Below are 25,196 nucleotides of genomic sequence, written 5' to 3' on the forward strand. Positions count from 1 at the left end.
GTGTGGAAAGACTTGAGAGATCAGGGGTCACTATGACCTTCACTCCAACTTCTTTTACATTTGTTTTGTTTTTTTTTTGCATAGTCATGTTCAACAGAGAGTGCACTGTTTTGAAAGGACATTTGAAAAATAAACAACTTTTACACAAAGTAAAATTTATTTTATTTATTTATTCATTTATTTATTTATTTAACTTGAGAACTTAATATATGTGCTTCTTCCCCCTCTGGTGTCTTCTGAAAGTTTAACTGTCTGTATTTGTACAGGATGTGAGGAGTTACTGTCACTGTGGCTGTCTCTCTCCCAGCAGGCACAGTAATAAACTGCAGAATGGCTGGTCTTCAGTGTGTCCACTCTCAGATCATAAGCATTAGACCTCCTGTCCACTCTCACACTGAACTCTCTTGCCTGTGGATGGTTGGAGTCATATGTGGGGTGAGTGGCATCGTGCTTGATGTACAGGATTCTTTTCAGAGCTTCACCGTCTTTCTGCTGGTACCAGTGGATGTAGTCAGTGGTCAAATCGGACACTTTACAGCTGATAAACACTCTTTTGCTGTTTGCCTTCACCCAGAAGAGTTCACTTTGCTCCACTGTCACTCCCAGCACAGCTACTGTAATCACATTAAACTGGAAATCAGTCATTATAAAACCATATTGTTTGTTAAAATCACATTTAGTGACCTTGTTTGATATTCTACTCACCTTGAGTCAATGAGAAAAGAATAATATACATATTAATAAGCATATTTACTGCAGTGATAAATACAAAGCTGACTTTTTACACACTTGCATTCTCATGCAGATTTATCAGTTTCAAAATATCTCTACTATAAAACAGTGCTGATATCATTTCCTGTGGGTGGAGCAGCAGAAACGGTGTGTTTTCTTTGATTGGCCACTCCTGCACTGAAAGAGGAGTGTGCTGAACCCTGCTGCACTCTGTGTCTCCATCTGTCCTCACATGAACCACAGTTCACAGACTAATTCTTCTATAACACAATGCTGTACAAAAATGTGGGGGTTTGATTCTTTTTTGGTTGTTTTTGTACATATATATTTTGTTGTATTTGCCTTATCCTAATGTCCAACTCAAACCAAAGATTTCAGATCTGTTAATGTATCAGCTGTGCTTTCGAACAGGTTGGAGAATAATGAAAGCTTGAAGAAAGAACCAGTGAAAGCGTTGTTCTTTATTTCAGCCACTTTCTTTGCTGGAAGAGTGTGCAGATAAAGGTGAAGCCAATAATTCTGCTGGAGTTCTAGATGACCAGGTAGTCAAATGTAAAAATGTAAATCTATTTAGGTGTTGTGGTCAGTGTGGTTAGTAATTTTATTTAAGAAATGTAGGTCTAATGATTTTATTTCAATCAACATTAGAATGAATATTGAGGAAGTTTCAGGATTCAGGCAGTTATTGTAGAGGATGTGAGCAGTTTGTCTCAATGTGGCTGCCTGAGACCCAAACACAGGTGGCACAGTAGTAAACTCCTGAATGGCTCAGCTTCAGTGCCTTCACTCTCAGAACGTAATTATTACCATTTTCTACTTGCACAGTGAAGTCTTCTGCATCAGGAACTTCAGTGTTACGAACGATGCTACTACCATCTTTATTGACATACAAGATCCTTCTGAGAGCTTCATCGTCTTTCTGTTGGTGCCAGTGGACATAATTGCTGATATGTAATCCAGTCACTCTACAGTTGATATACACGCGCTTGTTTATTCGCTTGCTTTGTCCAAGAGAGTTCAGGTTGCTCCACTGTCTGTATCTGGGGATACTGTAAGAAAGGTAAACATTTGAAGCTTTAGTATTTTCCCTGTGTTTAGCACTTCAGTTAGAAATCCATTGTGCTTTGTTTGAACTACTTTCAAACTACTTTCTCTTATTTAAACTATTATATGGACACATTTCCTGCATTAAAAACAAACAAAAGAAAGTGATGCCTTGTACTACTATAGAATATATATACAGACAACATATTAGGGCTGATGTAGGACATGGAATACAGAATGAGATAAATAGGATTTACTTTTGTGCTTTTTAAAACCACTAATGGCTTTTTTCTGACATTTAAAATGTCCTAATTATTGGCCATCACAATCAATGTATCTATAAATCTATCATCGATTCATTGATCCTACCCTCAGCTCTGTCCAGGGCATAAATAAATAATAATTATGACAAAAAAATGGCAAAAACAGAGAGGGAGAGAGAATGAAATACTGTGTGAATGTACAGTATGAAACATCTTTGAGAGGCCAGAGGCTAATCTAAAGCAGCAAACATGTTGGCTGTTGTGGAACTTTTAGGTTGCACACACCTAAAGTGCTTAGGTTCACTGCATTCACTCTCACAACGTAATTATAACCACAGCTCCACAGTGAAGTCATTTGCTTCAGGATGGTCAGTGTTATGAACAGGGCTACTACCATCTTCATTAACATACAGGATCCTTCTGAGAGCTTCACCGCCTTTCTGTTGGCACCAGTGGACGTAATTGTTGTTCTGTAGTCCGGTCACTTTGCATTTAATATAAGCTCTTTTGCTGTTTTGCTTTGTCCAGGAGAGTTCAGGTTGCTCCACTGTCTGTCCCAGAACACCTACTGTAATAAACATTACACTGTATATGAGGCATTTTATTATTATTATTCAGATTCTTACTCCATAGCCATTAAGACTCACATTAATATGGTACTTACCTACAATCAATGAGAAGAGAATAACACCCATATCTACAGTATGTGCATCTTTTAATTAGTTGCGAAATGATGTCTGTTCTTAATAAAATGTTTTTGATTGCACCTTCACTCTTGAGCATGAATTTATTTTTTTACTTTATTGCATGAATTCCAGCAATTTTTCAGCTGTGTCTCAGTGACATCACTTCCTGAATATCATTCAGCTTTCTGGTTCTTCTTAAGTAGTTTGCTGAAGATGTATCTTGATAACAACAACAGTACCTGCCTCTGTTAAATAACAAAGATGAAGGCCTCTGAGCTCTGTCTATGCCTGTTATGATCCTTTTCCTATGAGTTTACACACGGACAATTAGTTAATTTCAATATAAAAAAAGATAACGACTAGAGATTCTCAGTAATAACAACTTTCAGCAGCACTTTTCATTTCATCTAAGATTTATGAACCAATAAAGATTGTAAAATAAAGCGGCCACTTCAATCAAATGAGCAAACTTGAACAGAAGCAAAGTAAACTTCATCATAATTTTTTAATGTAACACTTTATTATTCATATATTTACACTGAATTAGAAGATCTAGCTTATTGGCAGCAGTTATTGCTGATGTGACTGTGCTGAGAGAGTGTACTGTTTTGTAAGGTGAATTTGAAATGTGATTTTAGGAGCAGCTTTTACACAAAGAAAATTTAAGATTTTAGAAACGTAATCACACGTTTACCAGTTCTTACCAGTGTTGGACAGTAACAAAGTAAATGTAATTCAGTAATTCTGTACTTAAGTAGTTTTTTTTTGTGTATCTGTACTTTACTGAAGTATTTCCATTTTGGGCGACTTTTTACTTTCGCTCCACTACATTTTAAACTCATATATCTTACTGTTTACTCCACCACATTATGTGAAATCTGTAATACCTTTTGGCTTATGTGTGTATAAAAACGTAACATTTCAAAATGACAGAAATGTGAAGCAAGTACACCAATCAGGGCACAGCGCACTTAGTTTTGAGCTTGTTTTGACCTGTTGGACATACCAACCCAGTGCAAGCGTAAGGTTCAACATCAGTGCACCAGTGTAAAATTTTGGGAGAGTCTATTCATGACATGTCTTTTTTCTAAATTTATACAAACACTTTCATTTTATAATACATTTGTTTTGGCTAATTTATGATTAAGAACAGAGAGCTACTGATCAATATAGTAAAGGAAAACTCATTTGTGAATCTATGTTTAAAGCAAGTTTGTAACTAAGTTGCTAATAAATCTTAAATTGAAACTTTGCTTGTTTGTAAAAGTGATTTCAGAGCCATTCGGTTCTACCTGATGAAAACTGCTTGCCTTCAGTGTTTTGTGCTTATGATAATTTTAATAGACATCAGCGTCACTAATTAATGACATTCTATAAAAAGACTGGTTTACCAAGAGAGACGCTGGAGGATTTTCACCTAAAATGAGTTCATGAAGCCAGATTCTTGTTACAAAAATGCTAATGGGACTTTAGAGTCATAATTAATCTTTTAGTATTTTTAATTTTGATATTTAAATACATTTGAAGGGAAATAGTTTTGTGCTTTTACTCAAGTGGAGGTCTAAAGGGAGGAACTTCTACTTTTACTGGAGTAACATTTTACTTAGTTTTTGTACAGGATGTGAAGAATTACTGTCACTGTGGCTGCCTCTCTCCCAGCAGGCACAGTAATAAACTGCAGAATGGCTGGTCTTCAGTGTGTCCACTCTCAGATCATAAGCATTAGACCTCCTGTCCACTCTCACACTGAACTCTCTTGCCTGTGGATGGTTGGGGTCATATTTGAGGCCACTGCCATCATGCTTAACGTAGAGGATTCTTTTGAGAGCTTCATCGTCTTTCTGCTGGTACCAGTGGATGTAGTCAGTGGTCAGATCCGTCACTCTGCAGCTGATAAACACTCTTTTACCTTTTGGCTTTGTCCAGGAAAGTTCACTTTGCTCCACTGTCACTCCCACCACAGCTACTGTAATCAACATTACACTGGAAATCAGTCATTATAAAAGCTTATTGTTTGTTAAAATCAGATTTAATGACCTTGTTTGATATTGTACTCACCTTGAGTCAATGAGAAAATAATAATATACATATTAAGAAGCATCTTTAACTGGAGTGTTAAATACAAAGCCAACCTTCACATACTTGGATTTTCATTTTCATATGAGTTATCAGATAAAATAGTGCTGATGTCATTTCCTGTGGGTGGAGCAGTAGTAACAGTGTTTGTTCTTTAATTGACCACTCCATATATATATATATATATATATATATATATATATATATATATATATATATATATATATATATATATATTAGATACATTTTATTGCATTTGTTTTGACCTTGAAAGGCCACAAATGTTAAAATAACTGAAGCAGTGTGTGAATGAACTGCCTTCATTATGTTATTTGCAGTCCACTATACATGCTTTGTGCCTTCAAGTTACTTTTAGCTAAATATTTATTACACTTAGCTTATTTTTTCCTAAACCTCAACTCAACACTGCCTTAACCCAACCTATAACCCTAAACAAATTCAAAACCCAACCCCAACCCTGGTTCTAAACCTATGGTGCTAATAGTAATACTTACCTGAGCCCTAACGCTGCTGAGAGTCTCACTATGTGTTACATGTTACCATGTGTTTCACTTTATACTGTTCCTCATCATCATTAACTCCTAGTCTTATTAATAATGAGTCACCATTGTTTCATTTTATATTGTTCCTGATCATCATTAACTCCTAATGAAGAATAGTAACAACTCAATCATTATCTAACAGACAGTAATTACATAATCACTTGGTAATATGTAGAACCAAGTTAATTTGAAGGCAGGACACAGACATTCAGATATTTCCATGAGCCCTCTCTTCAACTTACCCTGCTCTCAAGAGGACATTAAAGAAGAACTACTGTTCAGAAGAAACACTGGCACATGTGCTCCTGCAGAAAAGAATGGTGTTTTATTTTCTAAAGATGAGAGGCAAGCAGACTGGTCTACTGAACACTGAAGTATTTTAGTAGTTGTCCCATTTGTAGGCTGATCTGCAAATTGGTTCACACTGCTTAATATAAAGATGTGCATATTTGGTATTTTAAGGTTTCTGATCAAAACAAACACATGAGGGACACCAGTCAGTACAGCGTGGTGTGATGCCCCAGCCTTCTCTGAGGATACCTGTTTCTATGAATAGAAATGGAAGGTATAATTAATTATAATGTAGAGACTGTACACTGTGTAATGTATTTCGCTACTGTTAGAAGTGCTGGAATGACTTAGTAGTTCATCAGGAACCTTGTCAGACTCAACAATTAATGCAGAATTGATCTGTAATTTATGAGTAGTTATTCTAAGAAACAAAGTTGCTAAGAAATTCTCTATGAGACTCAGTGGTTATTGTTTAGTTATTGTGAACTACCCTAATAATTAGTTCACTATTACCTACTGATTAGTTAACAAGGTTGATACTTAAGCATTAATGCAGAACTTCTTTGTTCCTGCTTAGTTCCTAATTAGTTACTTATTAACTGTGAAACAGTATTGTAAAGTGTTACTGTTATAATAATAGTAATAATAATGATAATGGTTATTTTTATAATTATCGTGGTGGTGGGGGTGTTATAATATTATTAAGCATTAGGTTGAGTTTTTGTACTAGACTAAAACTCTTTGCTTTCCCTATGTGCCAGAGAGTGCATGTACAACAATGTGGAATCTTGTTATCTATGTTCTAGTTTGTAGATTGTAGTTTGATGTTGGTGTATGTGGAATATAAACTGGGACGCTGGTGGTCACCACAAGCCCTTAAAGAATTAAAACAGCATAACAAGCAGCGATTGACACCAGAGAGTAACAGTGTTCTGTGTTATAGTTCAAGTTTCTAGGGTGGAACTTTTTTGTGCTCAAGCACTTTGAACTTCAAGAGTATTTAGCTGATGTGTCTTGTGGAACTGCGTTTGTTCTGCCCTGAAATCAGTATTGAAGTGCAGGATGAATCAAATAAAGGTACATATGTATTTCAACAGTTAATATGTGTTTATATTGTTGATGCATTTGGAACATGAATTAAGGGCTGGGTGGGATCAGCTGATGAGCAAACTTGAGTCCCAGTGCTCATCTTTGCCTTCTCCCTGAGTTAATCAGCTGTATTATTATTATTATTATTATTATTAATATTATTATTATTATTTATCTAATTAAAATGATGTAAACTGTATGTTATTATTTTCTAACCCTGAATTAATGAGATGAAATTATGTAGATGCAGATCTGTGAGGTCTGGTGGGATCTGACTAAGCATACAGCTGTGTTTGTACAGATGTTCAGCTTGTTTTCTCACTGTGTCACTATAGTCCCAGCAGGCACAGTAATACGTTGCTGAATGTTCTGTCTTTAAGTTGGGAATTTTCAAAACAAATTGATCATCTGTTTTCTTCTCTGATTTTAAGAACTCAAAACCAGGATCATTTTGGTAGTCGCCATCACTGATATCCACGTACTGAACTCTCTTCAATGTCTCATCGTCCTTCTTCTGATACCAGTGAATGTAACTCCAACAATCTGAAGGGAAGGTACAGTCTATGATGGCAGTCTTTGTAGCAGCTTTAGTCATTAAGAACTTCTGGTGCAGCTCCACAGCACTGTCCACTGGTAAAGAGACAAGAACCCAGTACATGATGGCTAAACAAGTAAAACATGGAAAATTTGTCAAATGTCTTCATGATCACAAAATAAGACAGAATAGTAAACCCTGACCTGGTAAACTTAAACTTACCTGCACCAATTATAAAAAAGAGCAAAATGAGCAAAAATATTAACTGCAGTGGGAGACGCATGGCTGTTGTACGTCAGTGTAGGGAGCTCTGTGTAGGGAACACACAGTAACTCAAAACACTGTTTATATTTTCTCATAATTGCTCACAGTGGCCCTCTAGTGACTTGGGCCCCAGGTACAGATCCATAAAATCCATTGGATGATCTGGGCCTGCCTACAGTAAAGTAGTCAGCGCTGTGGAAGAGACATTCCCTTTCCAAAGCTGAACTATATTTTCCTTTCTTTTTTTCTTAGTCAGGTCAATGCTCAAAAGAAAATACATTATTTTAAAATGTTTCAAAATATTTTAAAATGTTTTAAGTGAAACCTTCACATTAAGTAAATTTGAGACTTTGCACTTCAGTTTGATTAAAGAATTTCCAACATGGGATATGTTTGTAAAAGTATCAGCACTTTTACTTGAGTAATGAATTTATGTACTTCTTCCTCCTCTGGTCTCTGCTTAAGATTTCATACTGTCAGAGTTTTTGTACAGGATGTGAAGAGTTACTGTCACTGTGGAGTCCCAGCAGGCACAGTAATAAACTGCAGAATGGCTCGTCTTCAGTGTTTGCACCTTCAGATCATAAGCATTAGACTTCTTGTCCACCTTCATGCTGAACTCTCTTGCCTCCTGAAAGTTGGGGTCATATGTTGGGCGAGTTTCATCGTGCTTGATGTAGAGGATTCTTTTGAGAGCATCACCGTCTTTCTGCTGGTACCAGTGGATGTAGTCAGTGGTCAGATCTCTCACTTTACAGCTGATATAAACACTTTTCCCCACTGGCTTCATCCAGATGAGTTGACTTTGCTCCACTGTCAGTCCCAGCACAGCTACTGTAATCAACATTAAACTGGAAATCAGTCATTATAAAAGCTTATTGTTAGTTATAATCACATTTAATGACCTTGTTTGATATTCTACTCACCTTGAGTCAATGAGAAAAGAATAATATACATATTAATAAGCATCTTTAACTGGAGTGTTAAATATAAAGCTGACTTTTACACACTTGGATTTTCATGCAGTTTCAAAATATCTCTACTATAAAACTGGGATGAGGTCATTTCCTGTAGGTGGTGCAGCAGTAACAGTGTGCGTTCTTTGATTGGCCACTCCTGCAAGAAGAGTGTGCTGAACCCTGCTGCCCTCTGTATCTCCATCTGTCCTCACATGAACCTACAGCTCAAAGCAAACCTAAACCTAACCCCAACCCTGGTCCTGAACCTAACTTTGGTGTTAATTCTTACTTTAACCCTAACACAGTGGTTCTTTCTCTGTTGGAAAAGTGTGCAGATAAATAAAAAGCTAATAATTCTACTGGACTGGAGTTTGAGATGAACAGGGAGAAAATCTGTTGAGGGATGGATGTCAATGTGATTAGGAGTTCTTCATAAAATATGTAGGTCATTTATTCAAAATGAACATTGGAATGAATATTGAGGAACTTTCAGCTTGAGCTGTGGCAGAGTTATTGTAGAGGATGTGAGCAGTTTGTCTCACTGTGTCTGCCTGACTCCCAGCAGGCACAATAATAAACTCCTGAATGACTCAGCTTCACTGCATCTATCCTCAGAACATAATCATTACCCTTCTCTAGCTCCACAGTGAAGTCATTAGCTTCAGAGACAGGGGTAGTGCCAGCTTCGTTCACATAGAGAATCCTTTTGAGAGCTTCACCATCTTTCTGGTGGTACCAGTGGACATATGTTGTTGTCAGTCCAGTCACTTTACAGCTGATATAAGCTCTTTTGCTCTCTTTCTTTGTCCAGGAGAGTTGACTTTGCTCCAATGTCACTCCCAGCACAGCCACTGTAATCAATATTAAGTTAGTAATATAAGACATTCTTATTGTAACTTCAACAAAGCCTCACATTGATATGGTACTTACCTATAATTGAAGAGAAAAGGACAACATACACGTTTACAAGCATCTTTAGTTAGAAATGAAGTTTGTAATTAATACAATGCTCTGGATTGCTCCCTTTCTCTGTTCTTGCATGAACTCTAGTGTCATCTGCAGGGCTTAGTGATGTCATTTCCTGGTGTCAGTACATGCATATAAACTGAACAGGCCATTTTAATGTCACCACACTTAAGCCTTTTACACTCAAACTGGCTCAACACTAAAATGCACTGCAACAGCAAATGTAGCTTAATGTAGCAAATGTAGATCAAGGAAATAAGAGACAGGAGCAAATAAAGCCAAAGTAAATAAAGCTAGATATAGAGTCTTGTAATGTAATGTAAATTAATGTAGGTGTTCTGCTTTTTCTGTTTTTCCTCTGGTCCATTTCTTGCACTGTTCCTGAGCTCTTTTACTATTTCCAACTCAATAAATAAAGTTCCTGAAGATCTTAAAGAACAGGAATTAAACTTGCAGATTAGCAGGAGTCTTCAGTTTTCAATATTCTTTATTCTTTATTACACTCTAAATACATTGTTTTGCACATATTGTCTCTTCTTTGAGTTCCCAGCTACATCTCCAGATCTTGGCTGTGTTCTGCTTTGCAGCTTTAATCCAAGCTTTCCCATCATGTGAACTGCACCACTAGTGGAGCACCATGGTAAGAACTATAAAAAGTGGTGCTTATTCTGATTAACACCAGAGGGTAATATTGTTCTGTTTTGTGGCTCTGACAAATCGAAAATATTTACTGGATGCACTAGTCTGTTGCAGCTTTAGGAGCAGATACACACTGTTTGTTCAGTATATTTTCTGCTGTTGTTTGGCATTTGTGCATGGCTATTCTAAGGTCAGGTACCTATTCCTGGTCCTGGACTGGGTTGCTCCAGTTTTGTGCAAGTCCACACTTAGGTTTATGTGTGAAGTCTTTACTGAGTCTTAGTTTACACTAGTTAAATGAAGGCTATCTATAAACTAATTTGGTTGTACTACAAATAATGAAGTCGTGTATTAACTAGAAATACCTGTTGCGTCCGTCACTTTTACAATAACATTTTTATTGTTTTCACTGTAATTGTTTTGTACAGAAGAATACAGTATATGAATCCATCTTAACCCCCATCAAGTATATTTAATAACAGTCGATAGGAGAATAGACATGAATTTGTTTTTAAAGTTCTTTACAAAATGGTTAAAATAAATAACCAAATCAATGCAGAAGTATTATAAAGTATTATAGAGCTGCAAGTCAAAATACTTTTCAGTTTTGTTCCACATTTTATACCATAATTTACATTTTGGACTGAAAGAATAGAACATTCACTCCAGTAATACATTTCCCAGTAAAATATTTTTCTATGCAGTTAAAGAAGGTGGTTGTGGCTCTTTTCATGAATGTATGAATTCTTGACTACAAATGCAGAAGATAAAATCAATTTAGCTAATAGTTGTCTGAGTTTACATACAGAGATGTCACCTAAAACCATTTGTTTTGAAGATAGTGGTATATTAGTCACTATTAACTACTTTTAACCATCTTCAGGGTGATTGATTTTAGATAAATGTTCTGTAATATGCATCCAGGTGTTGCATACAAGTAAGACCATAACATATGGATAAGTGACCCTTCTTCTTTGTGCCATCTCCAGTATAGATTTGAAACCTTAAGTCCATAAGCATGTCGTTTCTGAGGAGTATAGTGTATTCTGTGTTTTATTCTAATCTGTAAGCCTTGCATTGGGAGTAGAAAATCTCATAGTGTTCTAAATGAAATTCCAGGATTTTTCATTAAATGTTTACTTCAAAATACTAGGGTCTCAGATTCTGAGACATCCAGCTGGTATAAGGTATAGCTTATGTGTGGGAAATACAATCAACACGTCAAAATCATAGATTATGCTATAATACATAAAGTGGGTTTTGGAACCTAATTAACTACAAGTAACATCCACATTTACCCTGCATTAGTTTGTGGCCCACTCTACCAATTAAAAAACAAAATTATTAAGGTTATTTCCATTAAGTTACACACAAATATAAACTGTAAAAACATTTTGTAGTTCAGTCTAAAGAATTACACTAAATTTGATAATGAGCAGTTTAACTGTGTTTAATAAAGATTGAAATGAAGCAAATCCAAATGAAGCAGACCAAAGTTTTCTATGTTTGACAGTGTAATATTAAACTAATATTCTGTGTGATCAAGAAATCAAACCGTAAAATCAAATGACTGTTGAGCTGCAGTTATTTTTTTGAAGTTTTCATGGAAATACCACCACGGCAGCCCAGGTGCATCATCGCTAATGAACATTCATTTAGCGACACTGACTGAGAGGAACTTCACAGCAGGGTTAGTCAGAATTTCTCCTCCGCCTTTTGCGTGTGTTCGAAGGGCTGTTGCAAGTTACTGTTTACTGATATTACTATGATATAGGCTTTACTTTGCTTTCATGTGTCTTATTTCCAATAACTCAACTAAAGGCCTTATTGGATAAAATTAGAGATCCACACCAACCATATATGATCCATTTCACCACCATCAGTTGAATGAGGCCTTAATTAGGAGCAGTATGGAAATAATAATACTTTGAATCTACTTTTGCTTTTTTACATTTATAAAATGCATTTGTTTCTGTGATGATTGTGTGATTGGCCACTCCTGATACATGGGGATATAAAGATGTGACACACTAACTCAATGATGCAATATAGGAAAAGATAAAAACCAGTGGTGAATAAAACTGATATCAGTCAAATCAGAAGAGCATGATCCCCCACTAAGTCATTCACTCTGAATTGAATAGCTGCATTATAAAATAACTTTTTTTTTTTATCATCTCATCAGTGCATATGTTGAAGGAGAAGGAAAGCCATGCAGAGAGGAGGTTGGGGGGTGGGGGGTGGTGGGTGATATGTGCTGTTTGCTGTCTGTAAACCACTGCAGCCACAAATAAGATCAGACAGCATCAGTCACTCTGCAGCAGCTCACAGCTAATCAGCTCATCAGGTCTGCCAACTGAGCTGAAGCTGCTCTGTTTGTTTTCCTGTAAACACATTCAGCTGCACTGCATGCAAACCTTCACCACACTTTCCTACCACAGAACTTTCCAGCAGAAGTACATCATTAAAGTGCAACAGAGGGGGTTACAGTCAGATTAGGTCAACTGTGCATTAACTATGGCTGTTAATTATTTACAATATTATGTAAAGTCGTATGCAAAAGTTTGGGCACCCTGGTCAAATTTTAGTGCACAATTTGTTTATCTGGTAGTTAATCATAATAAAAAATAAAACATAAAATATAAACTGTGCCATAACTTTTTGTACCTTTTTGTCCCCCTCCCTATACATTAAATTCAGCAGATAAACAGTTAGAGAGCATTAAAATGTGCAGAAGTGTGCTCTCTGTAAAGGATGTATAAATTACTTACACTTAGAACATCAATAAAACATAATTTCACCAGTGGTGCCCAAACTTTTGCATATGACTGCGTCTATCCATATCATTATTTAATTGTAGTTCATTGCATACTGTTAATAATAAACCTATTTGTGTTTCCTTAAACCTACAGTAAGAGTAACTTTCCAAAGCAGCACAGAATAACATAAAACTAAATGATGAGCTGCTAATAGTTTAATAATGTTTTAATAAAAAAAAGTTGTGCTTTAATTTACATATAATAGTTTTGGCCAGATGTAGTCTTCAGATTAGTGTTAGTACTGGATAAAAATAATACCGAAGTGTACACTCACCGGCCACTTTATTAGGTACACCTTGCTAGTAAAAGGTTGGACCCCCTTTTGCCTTCAGAACTGCCTTAATTCTTTGTGGCATACTTTTAACAAGGTGTTGGAAACATTCCTCAGAGATTTTGGTTGGTTATTTGAGTTACTGTTGCCTTTCTATCATCTTGAACCAGTCTGCCCGTTCTCCTCTGACCTCTCACATCAACAAGGCATTTTCATCCACACAACTGCCGCTCACTGGATATTTTCTCTTTTTCGGACCGTTCTCTGTAAACCCTAGAGATGGTTGTGCATGAAAATCCCAGTAGATCAGCAGTTTCTGAAATACTCAGACCAGCCCGTCTGGCACCAACAACCACGCCACGTTCAAAGTCACTTAAATCACCTTTCTTCCCCGTTCTGATGCTCGGTTTGCACTTCAGCAAGTTCTCTTGACCACCTCTACATGCCTAAGTGCAATGAGTTACGGCCATGTGATTGGCTATTTGTGTTAACAAGCAATTGAACAATAAATAATAAATAATAAAGTGGGCGGTGAATGTATATTGTCTGTATATCTACATAAACAATGTTTTAATATGTAATAATTATATATCAATTACATTATTGTTTAAAATTTGGAATCATTTGACATAATAATATTTTTGCTATTTTATTCAACAGATTTTTGTACAGTCTAGACTGATGTCATGAATTTGACATCAATATTTCAGTTTTGTGAACAACATGAGGTTCACTGATAAATATACACTTCTTCACTATACACCTCAGTTCTTCAAAGTTTTGAGTAAAGACAATGGCTCTATATAGAACATTCAAAGAACCATTTGATTAAAGGATTCTTTGCATGGTGTAATAGTTCTTCAGATTTATGGAGAATGTGTTGTGTATGGATCTGTAGATCTATGTAGCACTAAAAAGCTTGACATTGCAACAATAGAAGAAGTCTTTTTGGTGCTGTATAGAACCACATACAACACATTCTCCATCAGTCTGAAGAACAATTGCATCCCTTTTATCATGAAAATGTTTTTTGAGTGTTCTATAAACTAAAGTTTTAAACTAAATGTTTGTGTGTACAATAATAGTGTAAAGTTTTCTGCCTTGAAATGTAAAATCTAAAATGTATTTAATTTATATTAAACACTATTTATGACTTTGTGTCTTGCAAATTATTTGAAGTTGTGCATTGTTAACAGTATATTAGAATCATTTTAATCTCAATAAATAACTTAAATTAGAAAATTCAACACGTCATTTTGTAAAGTTTATGTAAGGTGATGCAAACTCTGCACCAGATCACCTGTGTGAAGTAAACAGAATATGTATAGCCAAAAAGTTCATTTGAAAAAAGCTGCTGCTGAAATAAGAGTTTTATTTGATTTATTTTAAGTCCAATAAAAAAAAATAAGAAAAAAAATCCAACAGACACTTTATTACAGATACCAATAAGAAATTATTAGACTTATTTAGACTGCTTTAAACTGCAGTATCAGACATTAACACTTTCCTAAAACAATGCAAAACTATTCCTGTATGATAAGTGATATTTTAAAAGTAGCAAGTTAAAACATGATAAATGCAATCAAAGGTAAATTGCAGGTGTGTGTAAATGTATAAGAGATGGTTGAAGTATGTTATTAACAGAATTAACTCTCTGTCTAGCAAGTGAAATAAGAAAAACAATAAAAAAAGGAAATATATGTGACAATCTGAAACTCTTCATTTGTCCTGGTTTGATGTTGGACTGGTTTTGCTGAAAGTTTTGTTGTTCTCAACTCTACTCTTGTACAGTAAGATCCCCACAGCACAGAAATACAGCACGTTCTTCACCAGCAGAGACACGTACATGAGATTGAACAGATACAGTCTGTGCACCAGCTCCAACGAACCTGCCAAAGACATAAAGAAGTCGTATGCAAAAGTTTAAACACCCCGGGTCAAATTATTTGTTTTGCTGATTTTCCAAGTTAAAATGAGTTGACATATCCTGTATAGAGAACACACTTAAATGTGACATTTTTTTTGCAAAATTTTATTGCACAAGTTTTATTTTAACATAGTGTAACATACTGGAAAACATTTTACATTTTCCCCATCATGTCAAATTCAGTAAATGAACAGTAATTGTGCTTTAAAATGTGCACAAGTGTGTTCTCTATAGAGGATGCATTTTGCTTTGTCCTCATGCTAAATGTCTAAACCTCTTCCTGTGTTCAGAGTGTTAGCTTTATACTGAATTATACTGTAAATATAAATGAACATGATTTTACAACAAAACATTGTGTTTTCCAAATATATATTATTATATAAGCTGTTTTTTTTTTCTTTTTACCTTGTTGGGGCGGGCAGGGTTGGACAGGGTCAGAATCAGAGCCCTTCAAAGGTTCTAAGAAGATCCAACAGTGTAGATGTAATTAAAACAAACATTAACACAGAATCCTTGAGTGAATTTATAAAATGATCCGTCTAAATGCTCATTTATTTATTTCAAACTACAAGAGCTACAGCACTTCTGAACTTAATAATAGTTAATGAGGTTTTGATAGTGGTTTTAAATCAATTCTAATCCTCATTGGTTTACCTGCTGTGATTTTGATTTTATCGTGCTTATCCTCATGTTGGACAGAGCAGGTGTAAGAAGTAGAACTTGCTTTCTGTTGGTCTATGATGAGCATGCTGGTCACTCTGGCCTCCTCATCGTCTTTCTGCTCCAGTAGGTCATATGTCTCTGACAGCGTCAGCTCTGTGTCACTTTGATCCTTCCATGTGAACCTCACCAGGTTTGGAACCATGTCTCTGGCCTGACACATCAGTATGCCCTTTCCATTGTTTGGTTTGAGAACTGAGTACGCTGACAGCTTAGGTCCCACTGGAGCAGCAGCTGCGTTAACACAGAATGATCCAGACACTGAAAGACTGGCTCACTGAACAAACTGTAGTTATGTTCAAAGGTTTATACACCCAAAGGGCACATGTCAGGTATACTAGCGCTTAACCCTTCCTCTCAGCATTTAAAAGGACACCCTGAGAGGCAGCTTTGCACTATCAGTGACAATAGATGGGTGACAAACTGAAGTCCAAACCAACATAAAGTGTCTAAGTAAGTGTCTAACACTAAGTAAAGTGTTGAGTCATCAGAAGCTGCCACAACAGCTTCAGTCTACCTTGGTGTAGATTCTACAAGTCTCTGGAAATGTGCTGGATATATAGATCACCTTTCTGTATTATGAAACATCTGGTCTGTTATTATATCTCTTAGTTGTGTAGACATTCAGAATGAATGGCTGTCGTAGTTCATATTAAGGAATGAGTTTATGAAGATAACAATGCTGACCACCATTTACCAAGATAGCAGCACTGACTTCTTCTTCTTCTTTCGGCTGCTCCCTTTAGGGGTCGCCACAGCGGATCATCTGCCTCCATCTTGCCCTATCCACTGCCTCCTCTACTTTCACACCAACCATCTCCATGTCCACCTTTACTACATCCATAAACCTTCTCTGAGGTCTACCTCTTCTCCTTCTACCCGGCAGCTCCATCTATCATGCGGATCACAAATAGCAGCACTGACTACTGTCCCATAATGTTTAAGCTTGGAGAACACATAGAAAGGGAGTCATTTAAGACCTTTAGTTAACAGGTTTCAGCATGAATTGGACCAGAAGATGACACACACAAATCTTACAGTTATCTTTGAACCCTTTTGTGGCTGGTATCTGATTGAATGATTTTAATGAAAAGCCAGTTTTGAACTCTGGAATGATGCTGACGGTTGATGCCATGTACCTTAACTAACCTCTTATGCTCCAGGGTATGTTTTGGTTTGTCCAAATTTCCATGACCAAATCTTAAGGCAAATTATTCAGTAACTGCATGAAATGAATGCAGTTTTTTAATTTTATTTATTTATTTTTTGTAAAAGCTCCCCTCAACAGAAAATGTGTTTTATGATCACACATATTGCTATATGCTTACAATTTACTGCAGAAAGCCAAAAATCTTTGATGCTCTCTGTTTTTATTTCATTATTTTTACAGAGTAAATCACTGAAGAGCTGCCATCTGTTTATAGTTTATTACCCCGATTTGTGGAAACATTTATCAACTTTCAGTAGATAAAAAAATTGTGAGTTCAGCTTCTTTTATTATAAGGGTTTAAAATTACATCACCATCTATTTGACTAGAAAGTAGACAGTTACAGATCTCATATAACACTTACTTTTTGAATGTAGCTTGCAAAATATGAAAGTTATGAAGAATATGACGGTGCGTTTTGGAACCACCAGTGGTTCCATGGAGCTCAAGAGGCTACAAACTAAATAGTAAAGTATTGGTTTTGTGTCCAGAAACCGCTATCTAATCTTTGTTCTGGCGTGACTTTACAAAGCCCTGTAATACAAAGCAGGGAAGTGTGCACATTGGAAACAGTGCCGTAGTGATATATGTTAATGTGATTTGATCTGATTTGATCCATTCAAATACTGATGTATTTAATGTGCTTCATCTATACAATGTGTGTAATGTAGCACAATTGCACAATCTAATCATTTTCTAAAAGCCAGATTTAGAATATATATTATATACTATTGTATTACTATTATATACTGTTATACTATTATTGTAATATATATTATTGTACTATTATATTTGTAGAATTCAACAGCAATCAGTCTGAACCTTCAGCCTTGGTGACTTAGTGGATTCAAGATCTACTTAACCTGCTTATTCTCTAGAACCGAGAATATTCTTCATCTGAATGATCATCCCACATGATGGGAACAGGTTTATGTCCTTTTCCAAGCAATTTCACCATATTTGTTTTTTTTTGTTTGTTTGTTTTTGTTTTAAAATCAGTTACTGCAGTAATAGTTATATAGTAAAGACATACAGTTTATCACATTTTATGAAGTGGTGGACGACTACTTAAAAAATCTTACAAACTCTGATAATCTTGAACAAAGCACATTAAAAGTAAATTCCATTGGAATTTGTTCATAAGAAATTCAAGAGCCAGTAACTGAGACAAGTCTTGTTTTGTATTTGAATTTATTAATGATTTTGTAGTTGTCGTCTTGAACACTTTTACCTTTTCCAGTGTCCAGACATAAGTCCAGACTTATAAGCTACAAACTAAATAGTGACAATAGTCGCATTTTTTTTTGAGCATCTTTGCCAAAAATGACAATAATTCAGAAGGATCAATATATATCAATTTTATATAACAATTTTGTTGATATATGTGTGAGGGACTGTGAAGGTTTTCATTACATACAAACAGTACACTGGATTGAAATGTTCATGTCATTTTTCCTAACACTTGTGTCACCATGTTATTTCAGCTCTTGATCCTTTATTTGGCAACAAACTATTGAAAGTTTGACTGCAGCACCAAATAAACATTAGTGTTAAAGAAGAAAAGGTTTATTTTTTAAATTCATCACGGCATTCAGGTTTAAAAGCTGGTGTTTAGATTACAAATGCATCACGTTTTACAGATTTACAGCATGCAGTCAAATGTAAGGATGAATACTCTTGCTTACGTAGTAATTAATCAACATTTGTATTATATACATAAACAAATTCATATTCTGGGTTTTAGGCTAATTTCCATTATGACCTATTTCAATGACACACATATAATTAAAGATTTTGTTTCCAGTTTTTCTAAGCAATGTACAGTAAGCAATTTCTCTAGAGATTTTAAGGTTTGTTTTAGTTCTTAACCTTTGGTTTTTGAATATGGAAGGAGGACTTGCTCATTTGAACTGAGCTTTAAATATGAACTGAATCTAGGCAATAAAGTGAGATATATACTCCATTAGCCCTGTTCCATATACAAATACTCTGTAGACATATCTTCACTTAGAACCAGAGACAACAGAAACATCTTAACCACTATCTGGCAAATGTACAAAACATGAACCTCATCCAGTGTGTAAAAGTGGTAGAAGCTGCAAATCCAAACCATGAACAACATTACTTTTCCTCTTCATGTTGAAGACACTGATGCAAAGAGTTACATTATGTGCTGCCATGTGGTTAGTCTGTTTTTGGTTGTTTTTTTGTTTTTTTTTGTTTTTGTTGTGAGATTGTTTAAAAAGTTCTTACAGTTTCTGAAAGAGTTTGAAAAGACATTTTACTTACCTTCCACATAAAGTCTTGTGCCTGATCCAAAGACTTTCACACCTCCCACTGTATATCATTCAGAGACAAAAACACCTCACAGTCTTCACAGATACAAGTTCCTGTCAGGCTCACTGAGAACATACACAGAGAGTTTATTTCAGAATATGAATTTCAGCTTGACTTCAGTCATGTAAATGCAAGAGATTTAGTTTAGAATAAAGAATAAAAATGTAGGATGTTCAGAAAACAAGCCTGTCCTGATCTTACCACCAGGAGCTGCTGTGGTTATTGCAGTGTTCTCTACAGCACATTATACGTCAAATTAAATGAGTTTTTTCTCTTCATAAATACTCAGAGTTTAATTTTGCCTTAGGAGCACAGGAACAGAACATGAGCATGACCTTTCCTAAGCTATATGGCATGCTTGTTGATCTATGCAGGAGCTGTGTGAACTTCTTGTGGTACAGCAAGCTATGTAATGGCCAGGTGGCCCTATTTCAACTGTATCTTCATAAATAGTAACTAAACAATGCCTTAATATGGTACACTACGCTGTGACTACTGTCTCAATGTGAGATACTGATTTACTACTTAGACTGAATGCTGTTGATATTGAATTGCAATTAAAAATTCAGCATCCTGAAAAAAAAAAAACAGGAACTGACACTACAGTGTGTTGAGTCACTAGAAGAAAACTAGTCACCTTAAAAGGGTTTAACCAGCAGGCCCAAAGTGTTTTTACACATTACACAATAATAAGCCTTTTATTACAATAAGTATGTAATAATTCTTGGTCTATATATGCAGTATCTCACAAAAGTGAGTACATCGCTCACATTTCTGTAAATATTTAATTATTTCTTATATCTTTTCATGGGACAACACTATAGAAATGAACTTAAATATAAATTAAAGTAGTCCGTCTACAGCTTGTATAGCAGTATAGATTTACTGTCCTCTGAAAATAATTCAACACACAGCCATTAATATCTAGTTGGCAACACAAGCTAGTATACCTCACAGTGAACATGTCCAAATTGTGCCCAATTGTGTCGTTGTCCCTCCCTGGTGTCATGTGACATTAGAGTTACAAGGTTTCAGGTGTGAATGGGTAGCAGGTCTGTTAAATTTGGTGTTTTGGGTACAATTCACTCATACTGACCACTGGATATTCAACATGTCGCCTCATGGCAAAGAACTCTTTGAGGATGTGATAAATAGAATTGTTGCTCTCGACAAAGATGGCCTAGGCTATAAGTAGATTGTTAACAACCTGAAACTGAGCTATAGCATGGTGGTCAAGGTCATACAGTGGTTTTCCAGGACAGGTTCCACTCGGAACAGGCCTTGACTGTTGAGTCCACATGTTCATGTGTCATATCCAGAGGTTGGCTTCAAAAAATAGATGCATCAATACTGCCAGCATTGCTGCAGAGGTTAAAAAAGTGGAAGGTGAGCCTGTCTGTGCTCAGACTATATTCCGCACAATGCATCAACTCGGTCTGCATGGCCATCATTCCAGAAGGAAGCCTCTTCTGAGGCTGTGCACAAGAAAGCTGAAAGTTTGCTGAAGGCAAGCAGTCCGAGAGCATGGATTACTGGAACCATATTCTGTGGTCTGATGAGACTAAGATAAACTTGTTTGGCTCAAATGGTGTCCATGGTGTGTGGTGGCGCCCTGGTAAGGAGTACCAAGACAACTGTCTCTTGCCTATAGTCAAGCATGGTGGTGATAGCATCATGGTCTGGAGCTTCATGACTGCTGCAGTTCACTGAGTGAAACATGAATTCCAACATATACTGTGACATTCTGAAGCAGAGCATGATCCCCTCCCTTCTAAAACTGCACCGCATTGGAAGTTTTCCAACATGACAATGACCCCAAACACACCTCCAAGATGACAACTGCCTTGCTGAAGGTAAAGATGATGGACTGGCCAAGTATGTCTCCAGACCTAAACCCAATTGAGCACCTGTGATGCATCCTCAAGCAGACGGAGGAAGAGCGCAAGGTGTCTAACATCCATCAGCTCTGTATGGAGGAGTGGAAGAGGATTCCAGTAGCAACCTGTGCAGCTCTGGTGAATTCCATGCCCAAGAGGGTTATGGCAGTGCTAGATAATAATGATGGTCACGTAAAATATTGACAATTTGAGCACAATTTGGACATGTACACTGTGAGGTGTACTCACTGTTGAGTTATTTTCAAAGAAATTGAAGCACCACACTGAATCAAAGAGGAAGAGAAAGCACACAAAGAGCATTACACTGAATCAAAGAGGCACAGAAAGCACCCAAAGAGCATCACACTGAATCAAAGAGGCACAGAAAGCACCCAAAGAGCATCACACTGAATCAAAGAGGCACAGAAAGCACCCAAAGTGCATCACACTGAATCAAAGAGGGACAGAAAGCACCCAAAGAGCATCACACTGAATCAAAGAGGGAGAGAAAGCACATTACATGATACATTTTGTCCTGTGTACATCTTTCTCTCAAATAACACTTGATCCTCTGAATTACAAGGTCCTTAAACAGTTGTAATGATAATATTGCTACATGCAAGTTAATGCTGCTGCACGTCAATTTCACCTCACTAAGCTACATAAAAGTAAGGCTTGTTGAAATGTCCTACTGTAATGGATATTTATAGGTAGTGCGCACACAAAACATCTAAGCAGGATATTTTGATAACTTAAATGATCTTTTTAAAAATACTATCGGCATTAAAGTACTATGAAGCTGAAGCCTGCTTCTTATTCACCAGCTTCTTGAGCTCTTTTTGAATTTCCTCGATCCTCCTTTAATAATGGAGCAATTATTATACGTTTGTTCTGCCTCTGCTTTATATTGTGGATTTGTAAGTACTCTTATAAACTTTTATGTAACCCTGTTACCGTTTCAAATGCCACACACTACTACAAAGTGTTAGTCTCCTGGAACTGACCATATGAGTAATCCTTAAGTTTTGTATGATTAAACTTGATTTGCTGATGTGGAGCTCAGCTTCCGGTTGCAGATTGTCCGAATTTTTGTACAGGATGTGAAAAGTTGTTGTGCTCCATCCCAGCTGGCACAGTAATAAACTGCAGAATGGTTCTTCTTCAGTAACTGTAATTTTAGATCACTGGAGCCGTTTGGCACAGTGAAACCCTCCCTATCAGAATGGTCAGTGTTGCGAACGATGTTTGTACCACCTGCATTAACGTACAGAATCCTTTTGAGAGCTTCTATCTTTCAGCATCACTTTGCAGCTGATATAAGCACTTTTTATTTCTGGCATTGTCCAGGACAGTTCACTTTGCTCCGCTGTCAGTGCCAGTACATTTTCTGTGACCAAAAATATATTACAATTAGCATTTTTTTTACTGTCAGTGTTTAAATGTTAAACCAATTCAAATAGCCTCACTTTGATTTGAAACTTACCAACACTCAAAAAGAAGATAACAACACCTATGACAGGGAACAGTTTCATTTTGTTGTAAAATAATGGATTTGCTTAATACAATACTCTTTGTTACAACCCTTCAGTGTGTTTGCATGAACGCTGGTGTTGCAGAAATCTCTCAGTTGTGAAACAGTGATGTCATATCCTGGGGCAGAGATTGAGTTCTTTGGCAGCCTATACTGTTTGATTAGTGACTAAGAATAATAACAATAATAACATACTAGTAAGGACTAAGAGTAATAGTAGCTAGCAATATTGATAGTGTCAGATATTATTTCTAGTAGTTTTAGTAGTAGTAGTAGTAGTAGTAGTAGTAGTAGAACTACCAGTAACATTGATAGTTACAAAAAGAGTAGTAACAGTATTTTAGGTGGAAGGAGGTAGTTCAAGACAGGCCTTTGTCCACGACTTATTTTAGTCCTGTATTGCTATTTCATTGCTAAACCCTTTTTTTCATTAGCTTTCCTTCACTTTGCTTCATCACTGCTCCCAGGTCAGCTGCTATAATCAACATTAAACACTGAATAAGCCAGTGTAATATTTATTGCACTCATTTTTTGGCTCATATGATATTTAGTGGCTAATAGTGGCTTTGATATGGTACCAACACTAAAGGACAAGAAAAAAGTTCATGCGGCTCTGGTCATTTTCATGTGGCTATAAAGTAAAATATATGGTTAATACACCACTGTCTAAGATACCCTTTCCCAGTGCAAACATGAGCACTTATGCTGCATAAGTATTTAAAATATTGATCTAATTTCCTGGGGTAAAGAGTGACACCACTAGTGGGACATTGCAGTACATCAACTCTCAGTCCAAAAGAACCGTAACACAGCTTACTGTGTGTAAAATGCTAGGCCAGTGACAAAGTCAATGTTTTCTGCTTATTGATTTCAAGGTAGTACATTGTCAGTCTCCCCAAAAAAGCTCTACCTCATTTGAACACAGCAGCTACACTGTATATTGTATATAATAATAATATTTTATAATGAATGGACCAATACAAAGGCTCCAACATTGTGTTTTCCCTTCTCTTTTAAAGTGATTCCATTAGAGGTTCTTTTTGGACAGCAATGCAGCATGCAGTGTTCACTGGAATACAAACTAAAGGCACAAAGATGTAGAAAAAAGTCATCCTTCACCATACTCCCCACAAGTGGGCAAGTGCATGTGCAGCAATGCCTGGAATCTGGGAATGAAGTCTTTTTGGGATCAACTCCCATCTCTGGTGGACAATATGAGATGGTTTTACAAATTGAGTGCGGTGATGTTCTACACTCACTTTCAAACAACAGAACCAAACTAAATAGCTTACTTAATACTTATTTAAAGAAAATGGACTGAGTGAAACATTTGATGTGAACATAGGCATAACAGTGAGTTTCCTGTGAGCTTGAAAAAAACATCAATACAGCTTAATACAGTTTCCTGTTGTGGGTCTCTGGGCTCTGCGTAAAGTGTCAAACTGTTTTTGTACTGGATGTGAATAGTTGCTGTCACTGTGCACCATCCCAGCTGGCGCAGTAATAAACTGCTGAATGGCTCTTCTTCAGTGAATTTATTTTCAGATCATAGTCTTTTGTCACAGTGAAGTCATCTTTTTCAGGATGGTTACCATCGGGAACAGTGCCACCATCTCTACTGAAATACAGAATCCTTTTGAGAGCTTCGTCGTTTTTCTGTTGGTACCAGTGGAGATAACTGCTGTCACTCAGTCCTTCCACTTCACACTTAATATAAATACTTTTTCCTTCTGTCTTTGTCCAGGAGAGTTCGTTTTGCTTTATGGTCAGTCCCAGCACAGTTTCTGTCAACAATAATAAAGTCAAAAATATGACATACTTTATTTCATAAATTTGAATGTCTTGTGTTTGGCATGGTACTTACCTATGCACAAAGAGAAGAGAAAGGTGTATACAACTGTAGGCATTTTCATTTTTGTGAATATATACACTGAATACAGCTCTCTGTTACACCTTTTCTGTGTTTGCATGAACATTATTACTGAAGAAGTCTTTCAGTTGCAAACTAATGATGTCACATCCTGAGGTGGAGTTTAGCGAGGCTAGACTGGAAGCCAGTATTGTATTGCTGATGTAGTTAATGGATGGAATTTTTGATTTTCTTATTAAGGCTAGTTTATCATTAATTAACACTGTAATCTGGGGCAGCCCTCTTTTAATACTTTTATTCCTGTACAGAGTGAGTAGATGCTAGTTACATTTACTCAAGTACAAAACTAGTTCCAGAAATCATTGTGAAATGTTCAAAAAAACATCTTAACAGGTGATGCAGTCATTCGTAGATATAAAAGGAACATACAGGAAAAGTGTAGTTCTTTCTTAACAAAGATGTTGAGGATGGTCCCCACTTTGCCAACAATGCCTCAGAAACCCTCTGCAGTGCACAACATCATCAAAAA

At 36.3% G+C, this 25,196-nt stretch overlaps 2 protein-coding genes and 1 gene segment (V, D, J or C); all 3 read right to left on the reverse strand.

Annotated features, from left to right (window-relative positions):
* Window positions 1-5,642: 5,642 nt before the first annotated feature.
* Window positions 5,643-7,572, reverse strand: LOC119264935. The segment is given in 3 exon segments: window positions 5,643-5,669; window positions 7,067-7,407; window positions 7,502-7,572. Coding segments are annotated over 3 exon segments (429 nt in total).
* A 431-nt stretch (window positions 7,573-8,003) lies between these two features.
* On the reverse strand, window positions 8,004-9,517 carry LOC108437216. The gene is made up of 5 exons (XM_017714170.1): window positions 9,433-9,517; window positions 9,045-9,353; window positions 8,634-8,704; window positions 8,470-8,542; window positions 8,004-8,377 (listed from the first exon to the last, which is right to left on the reverse strand). The coding sequence occupies exons 1-5, from the start codon at window positions 9,473-9,475 to the stop codon at window positions 8,004-8,006; spliced, it is 870 nt and encodes a 289-aa protein (XP_017569659.1). The 5' UTR covers window positions 9,476-9,517.
* A 5,035-nt stretch (window positions 9,518-14,552) lies between these two features.
* On the reverse strand, window positions 14,553-24,745 carry LOC108437222 (immunoglobulin gamma-1 heavy chain-like). Its single transcript, XM_017714176.2, has 6 exons — window positions 24,662-24,745; window positions 24,282-24,581; window positions 19,342-19,383; window positions 15,779-16,078; window positions 15,530-15,583; window positions 14,553-15,086 (listed from the first exon to the last, which is right to left on the reverse strand). The coding sequence occupies exons 1-6, from the start codon at window positions 24,708-24,710 to the stop codon at window positions 14,917-14,919; spliced, it is 915 nt and encodes a 304-aa protein (XP_017569665.1). The 5' UTR covers window positions 24,711-24,745; the 3' UTR covers window positions 14,553-14,916.
* Window positions 24,746-25,196: the final 451 nt, after the last annotated feature.

Source organism: Pygocentrus nattereri, chromosome 2 (genome assembly GCF_015220715.1).
Source record: "Pygocentrus nattereri isolate fPygNat1 chromosome 2, fPygNat1.pri, whole genome shotgun sequence".
In the NCBI taxonomy this organism is placed as follows: domain Eukaryota; kingdom Metazoa; phylum Chordata; class Actinopteri; order Characiformes; family Serrasalmidae; genus Pygocentrus; species Pygocentrus nattereri.

Excerpts from the sequence above, each read along its gene's own strand:
- LOC108437216 (XM_017714170.1), bottom strand. The coding sequence starts at position 9,475 with ATGCTTGTAAACGTGTATGTTGTCCTTTTCTCTTCAATTATAG. Across the intron at positions 8,705-9,044 it reads CTGGGAGTCAGGCAGACACA|ATGGAGATACAGAGGGCAGC; the intron begins GTGAGACAAACT and ends ATGTGAGGACAG. Across the intron at positions 8,543-8,633 it reads CCAATCAAAGAACGCACACT|TCAGCTTTATATTTAACACT; the intron begins GTTACTGCTGCA and ends AGTGTGTAAAAG.
- LOC108437222 (XM_017714176.2), bottom strand. The coding sequence starts at position 24,710 with ATGAAAATGCCTACAGTTGTATACACCTTTCTCTTCTCTTTGTGCATA. Across the intron at positions 16,079-19,341 it reads CACAAGACTTTATGTGGAAG|CTGCTGCTCCAGTGGGACCT; the intron begins GTAAGTAAAATG and ends GTGTTAACGCAG. Across the intron at positions 15,087-15,529 it reads ACCCTGCCCGCCCCAACAAG|GTTCGTTGGAGCTGGTGCAC; the intron begins GTAAAAAGAAAA and ends TGTCTTTGGCAG.